The following is a 24,123-nucleotide window of genomic DNA, read 5'->3' on the forward strand; positions in this document are numbered from 1 at the left end:
TCGACTGTACCTCTTCCTAGAGATGCTGCCTGGCCTGCTGCGTTCACCAGCAACTTTTATCTGTATGTGTTACCTTGAATTTCATTTTCTTGCAGGAATTTACAGGAAAATAAAGAAATACAATAGAATCAATGAAAAACTCTACATAAGCAAAGACTGATAACCAGTGTGCAAGAAAGGTGCAAATAAAATAAAATACTGCGAACACGAGTCCTTGAAAGTGAGTCTGTAGATCGTAGAATCAGTGCAGTATTGTGGTGAGTGAAGTTATCCACACTGGTTTAAGAAACTGATAACCTTCTGAACGTAGTGGTGTGGGACCTAAGGCTTTGTATCTCTAGTAACCAAAACCATCACTGCAACTCAGACAGTCCCTCCCTTCCTGTCCCCTCCTTCTCCAGCGTTGCCATCCCCCAGCCTCACTTGCCCCCAACCCCACCCTTTGCCCCTTTCCCTGCAGAGTTTGACACCTCCCCCCGCCCCGGGACTTGATTGACAGTTCGGGGGACAGGCGCCTGCGCAGCGCCGGAGGAGAGGCACGTGACCCGTGATCGTCGCGGGGGCTCGGTGCGCATGCGCCTCGGCGTTCCTGTTTTACCTGAGGTAAATTGCGCCTCCGAGTCTCGACGTCTCTCTCCTCGGGCCGGAGCCCAGACCCCCACCCTCATCCGGGGAGGGGAGAGACTAAACTCCCAACCATCCCGACACCGTCACCTGGAAGGGAGAAACGCAACCCACCTCCCCCAGAAACCCCAAACCCCACCCCTCCCAATACCCTCACCTCCCCTGGGGACACCAAACCCCACCCCTCCCAACCCTCTCACCTCACCCGGGGACACCAAACCCCACCCCTCCCAACCCCCTCACCTCACCCGGGGACACCAAACCCCACCCCTCCCAACCCTCTCACCTCACCCGGGGACACCAAACCCCACCCCTCCCAACCCTCTCACCTCACCCGGGGACACCAAACCCCACCCCTTCCAACCCCCTCACCTCCCCTGGGGACACCAAACCCCACCCCTCCCAACCCCCTCACCTTACCCGGGGACACCAAACCCCACCCCTCCCAACCCCCTCACCTCCCCTGGGGACACCAAACCCCACCCCTCCCAACCCATTCACCTCCCCGGGGACCCCAAACCCCACCCCTCCCAACCCATTCACCTCCCCCGGGGACCCCAAACCCCACCCCTCCCAACCCATTCAACTCCCCCGTGGACCCCAAACCCCACCCCTCCCAACCCATTCACCTCCCCCAGGGACCCCAAACCGCACCCCTTCCAACCCACTCACCTCCCCCAGAAACCCCAAACCCCACCCTCCCAACCCATTCACCTCACCCGGGGACACCAAACCCCACCCCTCCCAACCCCCTCACCTCCCCTGGGGACACCAAACCCCACCCCTCCCAACCCCCTCACCTCACCCGGGGACACCAAACCCCACCCCTCCCAACCCATTCACCTCCCCCAGAAACCCCAAACCCCACCCTCCCAACCCATTCACCTCACCTGGGGACACCAAACCCCACCCCTCCCAACCCCCTCACCTCCCCTGGGGACACCAAACCCCACCCCTCCCAACCCCCTCACCTCCCCTGGGGACACCAAACCCCACCCCTCCCAACCCCCTCACCTTACCCGGGGACACCAAACCCCACCCCTCCCAACCCCCTCACCTCCCCTGGGGACACCAAACCCCACCCCTCCCAACCCATTCACCTCCCCGGGGACCCCAAACCCCACCCCTCCCAACCCATTCAACTCCCCCGTGGACCCCAAACCCCACCCCTCCCAACCCATTCACCTCCCCCAGGGACCCCAAACCGCACCCCTTCCAACCCACTCACCTCCCCCAGAAACCCCAAACCCCACCCTCCCAACCCATTCACCTCACCCGGGGACACCAAACCCCACCCCTCCCAACCCCCTCACCTCCCCTGGGGACACCAAACCCCACCCCTCCCAACCCCCTCACCTCACCCGGGGACACCAAACCCCACCCCTCCCAACCCATTCACCTCCCCCAGAAACCCCAAACCCCACCCTCCCAACCCATTCACCTCACCTGGGGACACCAAACCCCATCCCTCCCAACCCCCTCAGCTCCCCTGGGGACACCAAACCCCACCCCTCCCAACCCCCTCACCTCACCCGAGGATACCAAACCCCACCCCTTCCAACTCATTCACCTCCCCCGGGGACCCCAATCCCCACCCCTCCCAACCCATTCACCTCCCCTGCGGAACCCCACCCCTCCCAACCCAGTCACCTCCCCCCCCCGGGGACCCCAAACCCCACCCCTCCCAACCCAGTCACCTCCCCCCCCCCCGGGGACCCCAAACCCCACCCCTCCCAACCCATTCACCTCCCCTGGTGGACCCCACCTCTCCCAACCCACTCACCTCCCCTGGGGACCCCATCCCTCCCAACCCATTCACCTCCCCAGGGGACCCCAAACCCCATCCCTCCCAACCCACTCACCTCCCCCGGGGACCCCAAACCCCACCCCACCCAACCTATTCACCTCCCCTGGGGACCCCAAACCCCACCCCTCACAACCCATTCACCTCCACTGGGGCAAACAACCCGGGGGGGGGAAGAAATCCAAACCCTACCCCCAACCCAATCTCACCTCCCCCTCACCCAACCCCTCGGGGCAGAGCCCAAACTTTCACCCTCACAAATTGTGTCTGAGCCCAAAGCCCAGCACACCACACCACATCCCAATCTCACCTCAACCTCTCGGGACAGAACCCAAACTCCATATCTCCCATCGCAAACCTTCACCCTCACAAATCGGAGATGGGGAGCCAACAGACCACAACCCAATCTCACCTCCCCCTCCCCCTCCTCAGGTCCCTAGCAGAAACCCCACCCTACCTTTCTCACAGCTTTAGCCACATCCCCCCCCCCCCAGATTTTTCCCCTCACTGGGTACAGAAGCCAGATATGCCACCTACCCACTCGGTCACAAGGAGAACATGGAAACTCTACAGAAACAACGCCAGAGTTCAGGATTGAACCTGGGTCCATGGAGTTGTGAGGCAGTAGCCCTACCTGCTGGGCCATTGTGACACCCCTCAGCATAGGGGCTGCTTTTGCACTGTCATTCTTAATGGGATCTGTGGTTGGTGTTGCTCTTGGAATTATAGAGCACTACTGAAAAGAACGTTTAGTCCATGCAGAACTGTCGTTCTGCCTCCTCCCATCGAACCAGCATCCGCCACTTCTGCTGACAGCTCACTCCAATTTTCATCACCCTCTGCATGAAGAAGTTCCCTTCATGTTCCTCTTAAATATATCACCCTTAACCTATGACCTCTAGCTCTAGTCTCATCCAACCTCAGTGGGGGAGGAGCCTTCCTGTATTTACCCCTCATACTTATGTACACCTGTCAAATCTCCCCTCATTTCCTACACTCTAGTGTATCAAGTCCTAATCTTTCCCTGTAACTCAAATTCTGGCAATCTCCTTGTAAATTTTCTCTGCACACTTTCAATCTTACTGCTATCTTTTCTGTAGGTAGTCAGTTCGAGCTTCATTGTCATTGCTGAGGACAGTGACATTCCACTATTACTCCATTAAGTGCCAATCCATCACTCTGGCAATTCAATTACTCAAAACACAACTACATTTAAAATAACGTCTGAGTCACAACTGAATTAAAAACAAACAGCCCTAAAATGAGACGTTCAGTTGTAGGACAGCCCTGGGGATAAAGGTGTTTTTCAGTCTGGATGTCCATGAAGAGCAATTTCTGTAACTGACCAGAACTGGTAGGTGTCCAAAGATGCACACAATACCCTAAATAAGGCCTCACCGACATCTTCTACAGCTTCAACATAACATCCCAATACCTGTGCTCAGTACTTGGATTTATGAAGGAACTGCTCCATGGAGTTGTAGTATTTATTTGTCATATGTACCGACAATGAAAAGCTTTTGTCTGTGTGACATCAGACAGATCGTACCACATCTAAGAACATCAAGGTTCTAAAATGGTGTTACACCACCAGTGCCTTTACTTCCTGAGAAAACTAAAGAAATTTGGCCTGTCCCTCACTAATTTTTATAGGTGCACCGTAGAAAGCATTCTTCTAGGGTGCATCACAACCTGGTATGGAAGTTGTCCTGTCCAAGACCGGAAGAAGCTGCAGAAGATCGTGAACACGGCTCAGCACATCACACAAACCAATCTTCCGTCCTTGGACTCACTTTACACCGCATGCTGTCGGAGCTGTGCTGCCAGGATAATCAAGGACACGACCCACCCAGCCAACACACTTTTCGTCCCTCTTCCCTCCGAGAGAAGGCTCAGGAGCTTGAAGACTCGTATGGCCAGATTTGGGAACAGCTTCTTTCCAACTGTGATAAAACTGCTGAATGGATCCTAACCCGGATCTGGGCCATACCCTCCAAATATCCGGACCTGCATCTCGGTTTTTTTGCACGACCTTACTTTCCATTTTTCTATTTTCTATTTATGATTTATAATTTAAATTTTTAATATTTACTATCAATTTGTAATCCAGGGAGCGGGAAGCGCAGAATCAAATATTGCTATGATGATTGTACATTTTAGTATCAATTGTTTGGCGACAATAAAGTATAAAGTTACAGAGAAGGTGCAGTAAGGTAGAAGAGGAGATTGAGTTAATTTTACAAGAGGCTTGCTGAAGAGTCTGATAATAGTGAGATAGAAACTCCTCAAGCCTAGTAGTATGTGCTTTCAGACTTTTGTACGTCTCCTCATAGAACATAGTAATCTACAGCACATTACAGGCCCTTCGGCTCACAACGTTGTGCGAACCATGTAACCTACTCTAGAAACTGCCTAGAATTTCCCTACCGCATAGCCCTCTATTTTTCTAGGCTCTGTGTACCTATCTTAAGAGTCTCTTAAAAGACCCTATTGTATCCGCCTTTACCACCTTCGTTGGCAGTGCATTCCACGCGCCCACCACTCTGTGTGAAAAACCTACCCCTGACATCCCCTCTGTAACTACTTCCAAGCACCTTAAAACTATGCCCCGTAGTGTTAGCCATTTCCACCTTGGGGAAAAGCCTCTGACTATCCATACAAACAATGCCTCTCATCATCTTATACATCTCTATCAGGTCACCTCTCAACCTCCATTGCTCCAAGGAGAAAAGGCCAAGCTCACTCAACCTATTCTCATAAGGCATGCTCCCCAATCCAGGCAACATCCTTGTAAATCTCCCCTGCACTCTCTCTATAGTATCCAATGTTCAGTAGTATAGTGGTTAGTTTATCACACAGACAACCCAGGTTCAATTCCCGTCGCTGCCTGCAAGGTGCGTGTACATTCTCCCCATGACTGTATGGGTTTCCTCCCACAGTCCAATGATGTAATTGGTCATTGTAAACTGTCCCGTTATTAGACAAGGGTTAAATTCGTGGATTGCTTTGTGGTACTGCTGAAAGGGCCGGAAGGGCCTATTCTGTGCTATATCTCAATAAATAAATAAAGGGAAAATGTTCAGGGTGGGGTCTTTGATTATGTTGGCTGCTTTCCAAGGTGGCGGGAAGTTGGGACAGAGTCCATGGAGGGGTCCACGTTGTGCATGATAGAATAAACTGCATTCTCAACTCTCAACAAGGGAGATTACAATGGGATGAGGGAGGAGTTGGCTAATGTAGATTGGGAGCACGGCTATTTGGTAGGACAGTTGAGGAAGAGTGGAATACTTTCAAAGAGATTTTTCATGGTGCTCAGCAGAAGTACATTCCAGTCAAAAGTAAGAACAGTAAGTGTGGGGAGTGCCAGCCTTGGATAACTAAAATAAAAGATAGTATCAAATTAAAAACTCGTGTACAAAGTCGCAAAGAGTAGTGGGAGACTGGAGGATTGGGAAAACTTTAAAAAGCAACAGAGAACAACTAAACAAGAAATAAGGAAAGGGAAGATAGAGTATGAAAGTAAATTAGCACAAAATATTAAAAAGCAAAAATTTTTATAAATATATAAAGCGGAAGAGGGTGGCTAAAGTCAACGTAGGTCCCTTGGAAGACGATAAGGGAAAATTGATATTGGGTGATAAGGAAATGGCTGAGACATTGAACGACTATTTTGTGTCAGTCTTCACGGTGGAGGACGTGTCTAATATGCCAGAGAAGGATGTTATGGATGAAATGGGAGGTGAGGACCTCGATAAAATCACTGTCACTAAAGAGATAGTGATGAGAAAGCTAGATGGCCTGAAGGTAGATAAGTCCCCTGGTCCTGATGGGATGCACCCCAGGGTGCTGAGGGAATTGGCGGAGGTTATAGTAGACACGTTGGTAATCATTTATCAAAACTCTCTAGACTCTGGGCAGGTCCCAGCGGATTGGAAGACAGCAAATGTCGTGCCACTTTTTAAAAAGATGTAGGCAAAAGTCGGGCAATATAGGCCAGTTAGCTTAACATCTGTAGTCGGGAAAATGCTTGAGGCTGTCATTAAGGAAGAAATAGCGAAACATTTAGAAAGGAGTGGTTCCATTCGACAAACGCAGCATGGATTCAGAAAGGACAGATCCTGTTTGACAAACTTACTGGAGTTTTTTGAGGACATAATGAGTGCAGTGGATAGAGGGGAACAGGTGGATGTCGTATACTTGGATTTCCAGAAGGTGTTCGATAAGGTGCCACACAAGAGACTTATAAGTAAGATACAGATGCATGGAGTCGGAGGAAGTGTATTGGCATGGATAGTGGAGTGGTTAACCAGTAGAAGGCAGAGAGTTGGTATAAATGGGTGTTTCTCCGGTTGGCAGTCAGTGGTGGGTGAGGTGCTGCAGGGGTCGGTGCTGGGCCCACAGCTGTTTACCATTTACATTGATGATTGGGAAGAGGGGACTGGTGTAGCGTAGCCAAGTTTGCTGATGACACTAAACTGAGTGGAAAAGCAAATTGTACAGAGGTTATGGAGAGTCTGCAGAGGGATACAGATAGGTTAAGTGAGTGGGCCAAGGTCTGGCAGATGGAATACAACATTGGTAAATGTGAAGTCATCCACTTTGGAAGGAATAATAGAAGAACAGAGTATTACTTAAATGGTGAAAGATTGCAGCATGCTGTTGTGCAGAAGGATTTGGGATGCTTGTTCATGAATCATAAAAAGTTGGCTTGCAGGTACAACAGGTTATTAAGAAGGCAAACGGAATGTTGGCCTTCATTGCTAGAGGGATTGACTTCAAGAGCAGGGAGGACATGCTGTAACTGTACAGGGTACTGGTGAGGCCGCACCTGGAGTACTGTGTGCAGTTCTGGTCTCCGTACTTGAGGAAGGACTGAGATGAGGAGAAACTGTTTTTCCCAGAGAGTGGTGAATCTGTGGAATTCTCTTCCCAGGGAGGCATTTGAGGCTTCCTCACTAAATATATTTAAGAAACAGTTAGATAGTAAGGGAATTAAGGGTTATGGGGAAAAGGCGGGTAGATGGAACTGAGTATATGGACAGATCAGCCATGATCTTATTGAATGGTGGGGCAGGCTCGATGGGCCGGATGACCTACTCCTGCTCCAATTTCTTATGTTCTTACGTTCTGCAGTTTCCTGGGGTGTTGGGCAGAGCAGTTGCTGTACCAACTGCTTTTAGGATCAGGAGCTTCAAGATGGAAGGAATCCACACTGTGATTTAGAAAATAGCTGATCCAAGGTGACTTAATCAGGTGCCACAGTAGCATAGTGGTTGATGTGAGGCTAATACAGTTTGAAGTGTCGGAGTTTGGAGTTCCATTCCAGCATCCTCTATAAGGAGTTTGTGCATTTTCACCATGATCACGTGGGTTTCCTCCGGGTGCTCTGCTTTCCTCCCACAGTCCAAACACGAACCAGTTAGTCGGTTCATTGGTCATTGTGAATTGTCCTGTGATTAGGCTGGGGTTAAATAGGTGGGTTGCTGGGCAGTGGTGAGCCTATTCTATGCTGTATCTCTAAATAAGTGATTAAACAATAGGACCTTGCACTGGAGAGCATGAGAATAATTCTGCCGTTACTGGGAACCTTGTTGTGGTGGTGTACTGAATAATGAAGTTTCACTTGAATTATTTTCAGATCTCTTCTGCTTCTGCTTTTTTTGGACAATCAACACAAGATAGATGTGTAACGTCAACCGGCAGTGCCACTGGGTGCAGAGAGGACAGAACAATTACAGTCGATTCCATTGAGTGGCAGACAAAGATCTCAGGTACCCATGAACATTGATATCTCTAACCTCGGATAATTTCTTCTCCCTCTCCCTTTTTTCTTTTTCCATTCCCCATTCGGGCTCCCCTCTTACGCTTTCTCTTCTCCTCCCGTCATCACATCCTGCTTCCCCTCCTTCCCTTTCACCCTGGTTCACCCTCCTTTCCTACCAGATTGCTTCTTCTTCAGCCCTTTACCTCTTCCACTTACCACCTCCCAGCTCCTTACTTCATCCCCCCATTCCCCACCCACTCACTTTCTCCCTCACCTGGTCTCATCTATACTCTCCTCACAGCTTCTTTTTCTGGCTTCTGTTCCCTTTCTTTCCAGCCCTGATGAAGGGTCGCAGCCTGAAAGGTGGACTGTTTATTCCTCTGCATAGATACTGCCTGACATGCTGAGTTTCTCCAGCATTTATTGTGTGTCTGTCTATCTGGTGACCACACCCTGCCTGTGAAATGTGGCTTATGTTTGGAAAAGTTGTTGCTCTCCGTAAAACGTGAATTTTTAAACAATGCAGGGAAGGGCTGATACTGAACATATGAAGCAGGTAAAATGAGTAGTGGAGTTGTGTGATTGGGAACGAGAATCAGCCACATTGCCTCTCCCAGCAACTCTCACATTCAATCAGACTCAGAATCAGAATCAGGTTTAATATCACAGGAATATGTGTTGTTTTGCAGCACCAGTACAGAGAATACATTAAAAAATAATTATAAATTAAGTTAAGACCATAAGACATAGCAGAATTAGCTCATTTGGCCCATCGAGTCTGCTTTGCCATTCAATCACCTCAGCCCCACTCCCCGACCTTCTCCCCGTAACCTTTGATGCTGTGACCAATCAACTATTTATCAATCTCCGCCTTAAATACACCCAATGACCTAGCTTCCAGCAATGGTAAAAAAAATTCCACAAGTTCACCACCCTCAGGCTAAAGAAATTTTTTTCCACATCTCCGTTTTAAATGGATGCCCCTCTATCCTGAGGCTGTGCCCTCTTGTCCTAGACCCCCCCCACATCTTTCCACATCTACTCTCTCAAGGTCTTTCAACAGTTGAAAGGTTTAAATAAGATCCCCCCTTACCCTTCTAAATTCCAGCAAGTACAGACCCAGGGCCATCCAACGTTCCTCGTATGATAACCCTTTCATTCCTGGAATCATCTTTGCGAACCTCCTCTGAACCCTCTCCACTGTCAGCACATCTTTTCTAAGATGAGGGGTCCAAAACTGTTCACAATACTCAAGGTAAGGCTTCACCAATGCCTTATAAAGCATCAGCATCACACCCCTGCTCTTATATTCCAGACCTCTTGAAATAAATGCTAACATTGCATTTGCCTTCCTCACCATCAATTCAACCTGCAAGTTAACCTTTAGAGTGTTCTACACAAGACTCCCAAGTCCCCTTGCATCTCAGATATTTGGATTTTCTCACCATTTAGAAGATAGTCTGCATATTTTTTTCTTCTACCAAAGGGCATGACAATGCATTTTCCAACATTATATTTCATTTTCCACTTTCTTACTCATTCTCCTAATCTGTCTAATTCTTTCTGCAGCCTTCCTGTTTCCTCAACACTACCCACCCTTCCACCGATCTTAGTATCATCTGCAAACTTGGCAACAAAGCCATGTATTCCATCATCTAAATCATTGATATACAGCATGAAAAGAAGCAGTCCCAACACCGACCCCTGCGGAGTACCACTAGTCACCGGGAGTCAACCAGAAAAGGATCCTTTTATTCCCACTCACTGCCTCCTACCAATCAGCCAGTGCTCTAACCATGCCAGTAACTTTCCTGTAATATCATGGGCTCTTAAATTGGTAAACAGCCTCATGTGTGGCAGCTTGTTAAAAGCCTTCTGAAAATCCAAATGTACGACATCCACTGCTTCCACTTTATCTATTCTACTTGTAATCTCCTCAAAGAATTCCAACAGATTCGTCAGGCAGGATTTTCCCTAAGGAAACCATGCTGACTTTGTCCTATATTGTCCTGTGTCACCAAGTACTCCATAATCTCAATTCCCTCAGTGCTCAAAAGTCCATTGATCTCAGAGTACTGCAACATCTTCCCAACCACCGAGGTCAGGCTAACTGGTCTATAATTTCCTTTCTGCTGCCTGAGTTTAGGGAGCTAGGAGATAAATTAAAGAGTAGGACCTCAAAGGTAATCATTTCAGGATTATTACCAGTGCCACGTGCTAGCCAGAGTTGGAATAGCAGGATAGCTAGAATGAATATGTGGCTTGAGCGGTGGGGCAGGAGGGAGGGTTTCAGATTCCTGTGGCATTAGTACCACCTCAGGGGGAGGTGGGACTAGTACCGTCTGGACGGTCTACATCTGATGTACAAACTCCAATGCCCCGAGCTGTAATTGCGTCACACTAGCCACTACTAGTGTCTTTTGGAGTCAGTTCAGCATTCAGGTGATTGAAGTTATCCACACCGGTTCGGGAGCCATGGTTGAAGGGTAATAACCGATCCTGGACCTGGTTGATACAGTTGTCCTCTTCACTTATTCACAACTCTTACTTCAATAGGGGAACAAGCAGTGAATGGCTGACGCAGATCCAAGACGATCCCCACTCTCAGGATTCATTCTTGTCGGAGTTGCAGGACCCCAAGATGGGCATTCCTACCTGTGGCCCCTGTTGCTGGTTATATATCTTTTAATCCTGGCAGGCAACGGCACTGTAGTGTACATGGTCACCACGGACAAGCGCTTGCACAGATCCACGCATTTCCTCACCGCTAACCTGGGCGTCGTGGACTTGGTGTTGGCAACTGTGGTCCTTCCGACGATGTTGGTGGGTCTCATGTGGGATGCCAGAGTTATTCTGTGGAGAAACTGCTTTATTCAGATGTACTTTTTTCATGGTATGTCAGTAGTAAGGACAATGACCCTCTCCCTGATGGCTTACGAGCATTCAGTAGCAATATGTAACCCCCAACGTCATCTCTCCCTCAATAGGGATGATATCTTTGTCAAAATGGCAGCTGTGATCTGGGTCCTCGGTTTGACTTGCTTTCTGCCTCCAGTGGTTCAGGCTTCCATTTTCCCACTCTGTGGATCAAATAAAGTTTACAATTCCTTCTGTGAGCTACTGTCAGTGACACGCCTGATTTGCCCAGAAACTGTCTCAGTCACATTGTTCATCGTTCTTTTAAACGTGTTGTTGCTCTTGTCAAGTTTGCTGATCATTGTCTGTTCATACATCAAAATAGCTAAATCAGTCAGAATCACAACCCAGCCAGAGAGGAGAAGGGTCTGGTCGACCTGCATCCCTCATGTGGCTGCCATTTGCATGTTCTTCCCCCTCAAGATACTTTATAGTACAGCATTCTGTGCCAGCTGTCTCTCGCCAGCCTTTGGTGTGAGCTCTGCCCTTCTGTATGTAATCCTAAACCCTTTGGTTAGTCCCTTCATATACATAATTACAACAAAGGAAATGAAGGAAAAGATTGCAAAACTCATCATAAAGACTCCTCACATTGGAAGCACTGTCAGTGTGGAAGGGCACTGAGGTATTAACTGTTCCAGTCATGTTTGTGTTGATTAGTTAACCTGAAGATTCTGCTTTTTTTTTGGCATTAAAGTTAAGTATTGTGATTTGGACCACAATAGCATAGTGTTCAGCATGACGCTATTACAACTCAGGGCTTCGGAGTTCAATTCCAACACCCTTTCCTTGAGCCCATGGGTTTCCTCCAGACGCTCTGGTTTCCTCCCACATTCCAACGACGTACTGGTTAGTAGGTTAATTAGTCATTGTAAAGTGATGGGTGTAAATTAGATCGGTGTATTGACGAGCAGTGCAGCCCGTTGGGCCGGAAGGGCCTGTTCTGTGGTGTATCTGTAAACAAACAAATAAATAAACTTGGAACTAAAATGAACTGTTCTAGTCTTGTCTCCGGGAGTTTGCATTTCCTGTCTCTAAGGATGCTCCAGAGTTATTTATAGCCAATTATAAATACAAGAGATTCTGCAGGTCCTGAGCAACACACACACTACACAAGAGTAACTCAGCAAGTCAGGCAGCATCTATGGAAGGGAGCAAACAGTCATTGTTTCAGGCCGAGACCCTTCATCAGGAATGTAGGGGAAGGGGGAGGGGGCAGAAGGCAGAATGCAGAATAGGAAGGTGGTTCCCTCGTCACCTGGCCACCATCTCCCTCTGGATTATTTATTTACTGAGAGATTCAGCATGGAATAGGTCCTTCGAGCAGCAGCACCCAACTACACCGATTTAACCCTAACCTAATCACCGGACAATTTCCAATGACCGATTAACCTATCCAGCATGGCCTTGGACAGTGGGAGGAAATTGAACCACCCAGAGGAAACTCACTTATTCCATGGGGAGGACGTACAGAGACCACTTACAGAGAACGCCAGGATTGAACTCCAAACTCTAGAGCCCTGCGCTGTAATAGCATTGCATTAACCACTATGCTGCCCTGGTTTTCCTGTTCCTTCCCTTTCTTCCATAGTCCACTGTCTTTTCCTATCATATTCCTTCTTCAGCCCTTTATCTCTTCAACCTATCACCTCCCGGCTTCTCACCTCATCCTCGTCCCCCCACCACCCACCTCCTCACCTGGTCTCACTGATCACCTGCCAGCTTGTACCATTCTGCCAACCTTCTTATTCTGCCCCCCTTGCATAAGCCATTTCCATCCTGAGGAAAAGGTCTATGCCAAATTATCTTGTACACATTTAGAAAACAGACAGACAGGGCAATGCATAGAAAAGGTTTAGGACATTATGACGTTATGAGCTAAACGTTAGGAAACGGGACTAATTTGGATGGGCATCTTCAAAGTAAATTTATTATCAAAGTACATATGTCACCACACATAACCCTGAGATTAATTTTCCTGTGAGCATTCACAATTAATACAAAGAAACACAAAGGAATCAATGAGAAACCACACACAAGACAGACAAACAACCAATTTGTAAAACAACAACAGATTGTAGAGATATAAAAATGAAAAAAGGAACAAAACAATAATAAATATATTGAGAACATGAGTTGTAGAGTCCTTGAAAGTGAATCTGTAGGTCATAAAATCAATTCAGTGTTGGAGTGAGTGAAGTTATCCCCTCTGGTTCAAGAGCCTGATTCCTGAACCTGGTGATGTGGGTCCTGAGGCTCCTGTACCTCGGCATGGTTCAGTTTGACCAAAAGGCCTATTTTCATGCTGTATACCAGTCAGAATTCCTGACAATAACTTGCTTGTACATTATCAGAGCAGAACCCACCAGTTACCTACTGGTCCCCACAGCAGCCAGCAAGCGTCAGCACAGCCAGGTGGGTGACGTGTGAATGATTGACATGTTCATCATTATAACTGTAAATTTAATCATATTACAATCCAAGTGAGTAGAAGAAAATAACATTGTTGGTGTATATTACAATGTAGAATAAATCATAGCTACAAGGAAGTCTGCAAATGCTGAAAATCCAAAACAACACACACAAAATCCTGGAGAAACTCATCAGGTCAGATAGCATCTATAGAAATGAACAAACAGTTGATGTTTCAGGCCAAGACGTTTCTTCAGGACGTAACTAGATTTTTTTCATACTTAACAAATCTGTAACAAAATCCAGTATAAATAACATACGTTCAATATTGTAAGACAACTCGTTGCCCTGCACCTTTGTTTAATGTTTAAAACTGCACCTTTAACAGATGGCCAATGAATCTTACCCACTTCTCAGCTCAAGTGGCACTTCAGCCTAATACATTTGGGACTGCCCAAGAAGGAGGCTTGTGTATGAAATTGAACCACGTTATGGCCAAAAACCTCTAAGCCTGATATATAAACACAACACATTCTGCAGATGCTGGAAATCCAGATCAATGCACACAAAATGCTGGAGGAACTCAGCAGGTCAGGTAGCATCTATCAAGGGGAATAAGAAGTCGATATTTTGGGCCCAGACCCTTCATCAAAGTTCAAAGTAAATTTATTATCGAAGTACATATATAACAAGGATGTTGCCAGGATTTCTGTAGAACGTAGAAGATTAATAAGGGATTTGATAGAGGTATACAAAATTATGAGGGGTATAGATAGGGTAAATGTAAGGCTTTTTCCACAGAGGTTGGGTGAGACACAAACTAGATGTCATGGGTTAAGAATGAAAGGTGAAATGTTTAAGGGGAAACTTCTTTACTCAGAGGGTGGTAAGAGTGTGGAGCAAGCTGCCCGAGGTGCTGGATGTAGGTTTGATTTCAACATTTAAGAGAAATTTGGATAGGTATATAGATGGGAGGGGTATGGAGGGCTATGATCCAGGTGCAGGTCAATGGGACCAGGCAAATTAACGGTTTGGCAATGACTAGATGGGCTGAAGAGCCTGTGCTGTGACTCTATATGTCACCATATACCACCTTGAGATTCATTGTCTTGTGGGAATTCACAGTAGAACAGGACAGAGAGAGAGAGAGAACTGTTGGATTGAACTGTCTAATCATTATTTTTCTTGGAATTTAACTTCCTTATGCTTGTTTGTATGTTTATATAATCACCCATGTACCTGTAATTGTTCAGTGAGTTTTCTAGTGTTTTCAGTTGTCTTCACATTATTCTGAAAAATTCCCAGTTTCAGCGGTGGGTATCACATTAATTAGAGATACAGTACAGTACATAACAGGCGCTTTGAGCCTTTGGATTGTGGGAAAAGGAAACACAGACATTCCACAGGAAGGATGTACAGACACCTTGCAGATGACATTGGAATTAAACTCTTATCTCTGACGTACCAAACTATAATAGCATCACACTAGCTGCTAAGCTATTGTGGCACCCATTATGTGAATAGGGCTACTTTATTGGTTATCTTAAATTTCAACCCATCCACCTTCCCTCTCAGCTTCTTATTCCGCTTATTCCAGCTTCTGACCTCTTTCTTCCTGGTTGTTGGATCCTGATGGTTTTGTGATCCAAGGTTCTTTGGAAGTCAATAATGAGGCAATAACGTGTGCTACCAGTAGTCTGGTACAGATCACATTTGTTTGACCTCTTTCTGTCTTTGCTCCGATAAGGGAACTCGAGGTAAAGGAGCCATTAGAAGATAGTGACCATAATATGATAAGTTTTAAGCTACAATTTGAGAAGGAGAAGGGAAAATCGGAAGTGTCAGTATTACAGTTGAACAAAGGGGACTATGGAGCCATGAGGGAGGAGCTGGCCAAAGTTGACTGGAAAGATACCCTAGCAGGGATGACAGTGGAACAACAATGGCAGATATTTCTGGGAATAATACAGAAGGTGCAGGATCAGTTCATTCCAAAGAGGAAGAAAGATTCTAAGGGGAGTAAGGAGCGACCGTGGATGACAAGGGAAGTCAAGGACAGTATAAAAATAAAAGAGAAGTAGTATAACATAGCAAAGACGAGTGGGAAGCCAGAGGATTGGGAAACTTTTAAAGAGCAACAGAAAATAACTAAAAAGGCAATACGGGGAGAAAAGATGAGATCCTAAGGTAAGCTAGCCAAGAATATAAAGGAGGATGGTAAAAGCTCCTTTAGGTATGTGAAGAGGAAAAAATTAGTTAAGACCAAAGTTGGGCCCTTGAAGACAGAAACGGGTGAGTTTATTATGGGGAACAAGGAAATGGCAGACGAGTTGAACAGGTACTTTGGATCTGTCTTCACTAGGGAAGACATAAACAATCTCCCAGATGTAATAGTGGCCGGAGGACCTAGGGTAACGGAGGACCTGAAGGAGATTCACATTAGGCAGAAAATGGTGTTGGATAGACTGTTGGGTCTGAAGGCTGATAAGTCCCCGGGACCTGATGGTCTGCATCCCAGGGTACTTAAGGAAGTGGCTCTAGAGATCGTGGATGCATTGGTAATCATTTTCCAATGTTCTATAGATTCAGAATCAGTTCCTGTGGCTTGGAGGGTAGCTAATGTTATCCCACTTTTTAAGAAAGGAGGAAGAGAGAAAACAGGGAATTATAGACCAGTTAGCCTGACATCAGTGGTGGGGAAGATGCTGGAGTCAATTATAAAAGATGAAATAGCCACACATTTGGACAGCAGTAACAGGATTGGTCCAAGTTAGCATGCATTTACGAAGGGGAAATCATGCTTGACTAATCTTCTGGAATTTTTTGAGGATGTAACTATGAAAATGGATAAGGGAGAGCCAGTGGATGTAGTGTACCTGGACTTTCAGAAAGCCTTTGATAAGGTCCTACATAGGAGATTAGTGGGCAAAATTGGAGCACATGGTATTGGGGGTAGGGTACTGACATGGATAGAAAATTGGTTGGCAGACAGGAAACAAAGAGTAGGGATTAACGGGTCCCTTTCATTATGGCAGGCAGTGACTAGTGGGGTACCGCAAGGCTTGGTGCTGGGACCGCAGCTATTTACAATATACATTAATGATTTAGATGAAGGGATTAAATGTAACATTAGCAAATTTGCAGATGACACAAAGCTGGGTGGCAGTGTGAAATGTGAGGAGGATGTTATGAGAATACAGGATGACTTGGACAGGTTGGGTGAGTTGCCATATAGAAACATAGAAACATAGAAAATAGGTGCAGGAGTAGGCCATTCGGCCCTTCGAGCCTGCACCGCCATTTATTATGATCATGGCTGATCATCCAACTCAGAACCCAGCCTTCCCTCCATACCCCCTGACCCCTGTAGCCACAAGGGCCATATCTAACTTCCTTTTAAACATAGCTAATGAACTGGCCTCAACAGTTTGCTGTGGCAGAGAATTCCACAGATTCACCACTCTCTGTGTGAAGAAGTTTTTCCTAACCTCGGTCCTAAAAGGCTTCCCCTCTATCCTCAAACTGTGACCCCTCGTTCTAGACCTCCCCAACATCGGGAACAATCTTCCCGCATCTAGCCTGTCCAATCCCTTTAGGATCTTATACGTTTCAATCAGATCCCCCCTCAATCTTCTAAATTCCAACGAGTACAAGCCCAGTTCATCCAGTCTTTCTTCATATGAAAGACCTGCCATCCCAGGAATCAATCTGGTGAACCTTCTTTGTACTCCCTCTATGGCAAAGATGTCTTTCCTCAGATTAGGGGACCAAAACTGCACACAATACTCCAGGTGTGGTCTCACCAAGGCCTTGTACAACTGCAGTAGTACCTCCCTGCTCCTGTACTCGAATCCTCTCGCTATAAATGCCAGCATACCGTTCGCCTTTTTCACCGCCTGCTGTACCTGCATGCCCACTTTCAATGACTGGTGTATAATGACACCCAGGTCTCGTTGCACCTCCCCTTTTCCTAATCGGCCACCATTCAGATAATAATATGCATGGCAGATGCAGTTTAATGTGGATAAATGTGAGGTTATCCACTTCGGTGGCAAGAACAGGAAGGCAGATTACTATCTGAATGGTGTCAAGTTAGGAAAAGGGGAAGTACAACGAGATCTAGGTGTCCTTGTTCATCAGTCACTGAAAGTAAGCATGCAGGTACAGCAGGCAGTGAAGAAAGCTAATGGCATGTTGGCCTTCATAACAAGGGGAATTTATAGGAGCAAAGAGGTCCTTCTGCCGCTGTACAGGGCCCTGGTGAGACCACACCTGGAGTATTGTGTGCAGTTTTGGTCTCCAAATTTGAGGAAGGACATTCCTGCTATTGAGGGAGTGCAGCGTAGGTTCACGAGGTTAATTCCCGGGATGGCAGGACTGTCATATGTTGAAATATTGGAACAACTGGGATTGTATACACTGGAATTTAGAAGGATGAGAGGAGATCTGATTAAAACATATAAGATCATTAAGGGATTGGACACGCTAGAGGCAGGAAACATGTTCCTGATGTTGGGGGAGTCCAGAACCAGAGACCACAATTTAAGAATAAGGGGTAGGCCATTTAGAATGGAGTTGAGGAAAAACTTTTTCACCCAGAGAGTTGTGGATCTGTAGAATGCTGTGCCCCAGAAGGCTATGGAGGCCAATTCTCTGGATGCTTTCAAGCAAGAGTTAGATAGAGCTCTTAAAAATAGTGGATTCAAGGGATATAGGGAGAAGGCAGGAATGGGGTACTGATTGTGGATGATCAGCCATGATCACAGTGAATGGTGGTGCTGGCTCGAAGGGCGGAATGGCCTACTCCTGCACCTATTGTCTATTGTCTCTCTATCCTTACCCTTCAATTCCTTTGTTTTTGTAACACTTAACAAAATGATCATAAGCAACAAGTTTCCTGCCTCATTATTGACTCCCAAAGAACCTTGGATCACAATATCATCAGGATTCAATAAGTGGGAAGAAAGAGGGCAGAAGTTGGATAAGAAGGTGATGGAAGAGGGGAAGGAGTACAAGCTGGCGGCTGATAGGTGAGACCAGATGAGGGAGGAGGTGGATGGGTTGAAATTTTGATATTGACTGGTTAGTCTCCTCCCTAGATGCTGCCTGACATGCTGAGTTCTTCCAGCGTTTTATGTGTGTGTGTGATAAGTATCACATGTTGACTCTGCTCATTCAGCCTAGCACTTTGAAAGAGCTGACGAATAATGTCTCTTCCTTCTATGACCCATTAAAAAAGCTTCCCTTGCAGATATTTGTCCAATTCTTTTCCAGAGGCTAATGCATGGTAGAGAAGTGGTTATCTTAATGCTTTACAGTGCCAGCAACCCAGGCTGAATTCCCACCATTGAGAGTAAGGAGTTTGTACGTCTCCCTGGGACTCCATGGGTTTCCTCTGGGTGCTCCAGTTACCTCCACATTACAAAGACATACAGTTTAGAGTTAGGAAGTTGTGAGCATGCTATGTTGGTGCTAGAAGCATGGCGGCACTTGTGGGCTGACACCAGCACATCCTTGAACTCTGTGGGTCACTGACACAAACACATTTCACTGTATGTTTCAATGCACAAATAAAGCTAATCTTTCTCTATAATGTCCTCCAGATCAACACAACTTGCCATGCAGTCATCTTTTCCCTTGTGTTAACTTGCACTCTTTCACTAATTCCTTAAATTACCTCTTCAGATATTAGAACAAAATAAGGGATTTACACGATCAGCCATGAGCCACCAGGCAGTAAAGCTGGAAATCTTGAGCAACATGCACAAAAATGTGCTGGAGGAACTTAGCAGGTTACCCGCCCACCTTCCCCTCATCTAATATTTGCCAACTTGTAATCCTTCCTCTCCCCCCACCATCTTAACCTGGTTATTTCCCCTTCCTTCCTCATCCCGATAAAGGGTCTTGGCCCAATATGTTGACCGTTTATTCCCCACCATAGCTGCTGCCTGACTTACTGAGTTTCTTCAATGTTTTGTGTTTGTTGCTGTGTATAATGACCATGGGACCCAAGGTTGGAAATCCCAGTTCTAAAGGGACATTCCTCCATGCTGAGGTTGTGCTCTCACACCAGACATGGGTGAAAACAGGAGATGTGAGAGGCAGCTGCTTCTGGCCTTTCATGCCAACAAGCTTCTCTTGGTCTGTATTTCCCTGATGTTAGTGATGACTGCAGCTTTCCCAAACTTTCCTAAGTTTCACATAACCTTCCCCGCCCCCCATTAAAAGATAGGATTAGTGGATATTTCCCCGCAGATCCTATGTCTTGGATTCAGCCATTTGAGTCTGTCACACCATTGTATCTCAGCTCATTTGTTTATCTTACCTCTCTCTTGCTAGACGAGACCACCCAACAAAAACCTCTTTTCCGAATCCAGAAATTTTCAATCACACTTGGAATCGAGTTTGAGATTCCCGGCACCCCTTGTTTCCTGATTTCATTAAAGAAGCAATTTCAGATTTCAAGACTCATTTTTCACAATATCTGAGAAGTTTATCGGTAACAATGAGTTGCTGCTGTTGTTAATGTCTTGAATGAAATTCCTCAATAATTGAAAGGAATCGAGATTTAATCTTTTAAAACCCTGTATGATTCTGGCAAAGTTGCAATGTAATGTACATTCTCTCCAAAGCTGGTGGATCATCCTCCTAAGGCAGGGGTTCCCATCCTGGGATCCATGGACCCCTTGCTTAATGGTATTGGTCCACGGCATAAAAAGGTTGGGTACCCCACTCTAGAATGTAGATGAGGAGGAATTTTTTTCAGCCGGAGAGTGGTAAATTTGTGGAATTCATTGGCACAGACAGCTGGAGATAAGACATTTGGTATATTTGGAACAAATATTTGTAGATATTTAATTAGAAAGGGCATCAAAAGTTATGGGGTTGAGAGGGATAATAAATCAGCCATGATGTAATGATGGAGCAGACTCCGAATAGCCAATTCTGCTCCTGTGTCATACAGTCTAGTGAGAGATACAAGACCCTTTCAACTGTAGGATAGGGTTTTGTGGCTTGCACCTTTAAAACAGAAAAACATTTAACATGAAGAGTTTAGTACGTTATACTGGTTACTACAACACAGGCATCGTCCTAAGAAGTACAAAGTGCGGATTAACGTTGGTGAAGTGTCCAATGCACATTTCCTGATATAATTAAACAGAGTTTGTAACAGGATGCTTCAAAACCATGATCAGAATCTCGTCCATTAACCTCAGTTGCTGTGGATGTCGAGGAGGGCCTCAGGCCTCAGTAGTGTGGGGAGTCTTCATGGTCCTGGCAACTGATACCCAACGACTCCTGAATCTGCACCTCCTCCTGTCTGAGCTGCACCGAGTCCACCAGCTCGTAAATAGTCGCCAGCGACCACACAGGAGACAGGTACCAGGAGAGTATGGTGCCATCTTTGCCGATTAGCAGCATCATAAAGTGCTCCTCACTGACCTGGAAGTGTTCACGCAGGCCATTTACCACCAGCGAGGAAAGTTTCTCCTTTTCCACTTGGGATCTCCCTGTGTTAAATACATTAAAGAAGTTAACATTAAACACAAACTCACACGGTATGCAAACAGGCTTTTCAATGCTGGGCAGGATACATATATGTCCCCATACACAACCCTAATATATGATTCATTTTCTTGTGGGCATTCACAGTAAATCCAAAAAACACAATAGAAAATGAAAAACCACACACAACAAAACAGACAGAAAAACAATGTGCAAAAGGCAACAAACTATGCAAAATGAAAGAAAAACAAAATAATAATAATAATAATAAACAAATAAGTAATAAATGCATAGGAAGCAGGGAGTAACTAAGGTGCTTGAGGAGTATAAGAAGTGCAAGAAAATACTTAAGAAGGAAATCAGGAGGGCTAAAAGAAGACATGAGGTTGCCTTGGCAGTCAAAGTGAAGGATAATCCAAAGAGCTTTTACAGGTATATTAAGAGCAAAAGGATTGTAAGGGATAAAATTGGTCCTCTTAAGATCAGAGTGGTCGGCTATGTGCGGAACCAAAGGAAATGGGGGAGATCTTAAATAGGTTTTTTGCGTCTGTGTTTACTAAGGAAACTGGCATGAAGTCTACGGAATTAAGGAACAAGTAGTGAGATCATGGAAACTGTACAGATCGAAAAGGAGGAGGTCCTTGCTGTCTTGAGGAAAATTAAAGTGGATAAATCCCTGGGACCTGACAGGGTATTCCCTCGGACCTTGAAGGAGATTAGTGTTGAAATTGCAGGGGCCCTGGCTGAAATATTTAAAATGTCGCTGTCTACAGGTGAGCTGCCGGAGGATTGGAGAGTGGCTCAGGTTGTTCCGTTGTTTAAAAAAAGATCGAAAAGTAATCCGGGAAATTATAGGCCAGTAAGTTTAACGTCGGTAGTAGGTAAGTTATGAGAGGGAGTACTAAGAGACAGAATCTACAAGCATTTGGATAGACTGGGACTTATTAGGGAGAGTCAACATGGCGTTGTGCATGGTAGGTCATGTTTGACCAATCTGTTGGAGTTTTTCGAGGAGGTTACCAGGAAAGTGGATGAAGGGAAGGCAGTGGATATTGTCTACATGGACTTCAGTAAGGCCTTTGACAAGGTCCCGCATGGGAGGTTAGTTAGGAAAATTCAGTCACTAGGTATACATGGAGAGGTGGTAAATTGGATTAGACATTGGCTCGATGGAAGAAGCCAGAGAGTGGTGGTAGAGAATTGCTTCTCTGAGTGGAGGCCTGTGACTAGTGGTGTGCCACAGGGATCAGTGCTGGGTCCATTGTTATTTGTCATCTATATCAATGATCTGGATGATAATGTGGTAAATTGGATCAGCAAGTTTGCTGATGATACAAAGATTGGAGGTGTAGTAGACAGTGAGGAAGGTTTTCAGAGCCTGCAGAGGGACTTGGACCAGCTGGAAAAATGGGCTGAAAAATGGCAGATGGAGTTTAATACTGACAAGTGTGAGGTATTGCACGTTGGAAGGACAAACCAACGTAGAACATACAGGGTTAATGGTAAGGCACTGAGGAGTGCAGTGGAACAGAGGGATCCGGGAATACAGATACAAAATTCCCTAAAAGTGGCGTCACAGGTAGATAGGGTCGTAAAGAGAGCTTTTGGTACATTGGCCTTTATTAATCAAAGTATTGAGTATAAGAGCTGGAATGTTATGATGAGGTTGTATAAGGCATTGGTGAGGCCGAATCTGGAGTATTGTGTTCAGTTTTGGTCACCGAATTACAGGAAGGATATAAATAAGGTTGAAAGAGTGCAGAGAAGGTTTACAAGGATGTTGCCGGGACTTGAGAAACTCAGTTACAGAGAAAGGCTGAATAGGTTGGGACTTTATTCCCTGGAGCGTAGAAGAATGAGGGGAGATTTGATAGAGGTATATAAAATTATGATGGGTATAGATAGAGTGAATGCAAGCAGGCTTTTTCCACTGAGGCAAGGGGAGAAAAAAACCTGAGGACATGGGTTTAGGGTGAGGGGGGAAAAGTTTAAAGGGAACGTTAGGGGGGGCTTCTTCACATAGAGAGTGGTGGGAGTATGGAATGAGCTGCCAGACAAGGTGGTAAATGCGGGTTCTTTTTTAACATTTAAGAATAAATTGGACTGATACATGGATGGGAGGTGTATGGAGGGATATGGTCCGTGTGCAAGTCAGTGGGACTAGGCAGAAAATGGTTCGGCACAGCCAAGAAGGGCCAAAGGGCCTGTTTCTGTGCTGTAGTTTCTATGGTTTCTATGGTTTCTAAATATCAGTACATGAAATGAAGAGCTCTTGAGAGTGAGTCCATAGGTTGTGGGAACAGTTCAGTGCTGGGGTGAGTGAAGTTATCCTCTCTGGTTCAGGTGCTTGATAGTTGAGGGGTAATAACTGTTCCCGAAACTGGTGATGTGAGTCCTGAGGCCCTGTGCCTCCTTTGCCAGTGAGCAGTGAGAAAAGAGCAGGTCCTGTGTGGTGGGAGTCCCTGATGATGAGACTGCTTTGCTGAGACAGCATTTCATATAGATACGCTCAATAGTGGGGTGGGGGGCTTTACCCATGATGGACTGGGCTGTATACACAACTTTTTGTCGGATTTTCAATCCCCTCCAGACATCTCCTATCTATCCATGTACCCGTCCAAGTAACTGTTAAATATTGTTAACGTACCGGCCTCAATCACTTCCTCTGGCAGCTCATTCCGTATACTGATCAACACATTCCAGAATCAGAATCAGGTTTATTATCACCGGCATGTGACGTGAAATTTGTTAACTTAGCAGCAGCAGTTCAATGCAATACATAATATAGAAGAAAAAAAACGAAATAAAATAACAGTAGTAATAAATAAATAACTAAATCAATTACAGTATACGTATATTGAATAGATTAAAAGTTGTGCAAAAACAGAAATTATATTTAAAAAGTGAGGCAGTGTCTAATGGTTCAATGTTCATTTAGGAATCAGATGGCAGAGGGGAAGAAGCTGTTCCTGAATGGCTGAGTGTGTGCCTTCAGGCTCTGTACCTCTGACCTGATGATAATAGTGAGAAAAGGGCATGCCCTGGGTGCTGGAAGTCCTTAATAGTGGACGCTGCCTTTCTGAGACACCGCTCCCTG

At 45.9% G+C, this 24,123-nt stretch overlaps 2 protein-coding genes across 3 annotated transcripts in view; one reads left to right on the forward strand and one right to left on the reverse strand.

Moving 5' to 3' along the window:
- The first annotated feature begins 525 nt into the window (after nt 1-525).
- On the forward strand, nt 526-12,013 carry LOC134346395 (olfactory receptor 1M1-like). 2 transcript variants are annotated; one of them, XM_063047752.1, is made up of 3 exons: nt 526-603; nt 8,067-8,199; nt 10,749-12,013. In XM_063047752.1, exon 3 carries the CDS (start codon nt 10,764-10,766, stop codon nt 11,730-11,732), a length of 969 nt encoding a protein of 322 aa, XP_062903822.1. In that variant the 5' UTR covers nt 526-603; nt 8,067-8,199; nt 10,749-10,763; the 3' UTR covers nt 11,733-12,013. The 2 variants fall into 2 exon arrangements, with proteins under 2 accessions (XP_062903822.1, XP_062903823.1); XM_063047753.1 differs by lacking the exon at nt 526-603 and adding an exon at nt 3,751-3,782.
- A 6,475-nt stretch (nt 12,014-18,488) lies between these two features.
- The window catches only part of LOC134346396 (coiled-coil domain-containing protein 80-like), a 33,256-nt gene continuing 27,621 nt past the window's right edge, over nt 18,489-24,123 (reverse strand). The window contains exon 7 of the mRNA XM_063047754.1: nt 18,489-21,031. Within this exon, the coding sequence (XP_062903824.1) occupies nt 20,769-21,031 (263 nt within the window). The 3' untranslated portion in view covers nt 18,489-20,768. The remainder of the gene's footprint in view (nt 21,032-24,123) is intronic.

Source organism: Mobula hypostoma, chromosome 5 (genome assembly GCF_963921235.1).
Source record: "Mobula hypostoma chromosome 5, sMobHyp1.1, whole genome shotgun sequence".
NCBI classification, from domain to species: Eukaryota; Metazoa; Chordata; class Chondrichthyes; order Myliobatiformes; family Myliobatidae; genus Mobula; species Mobula hypostoma.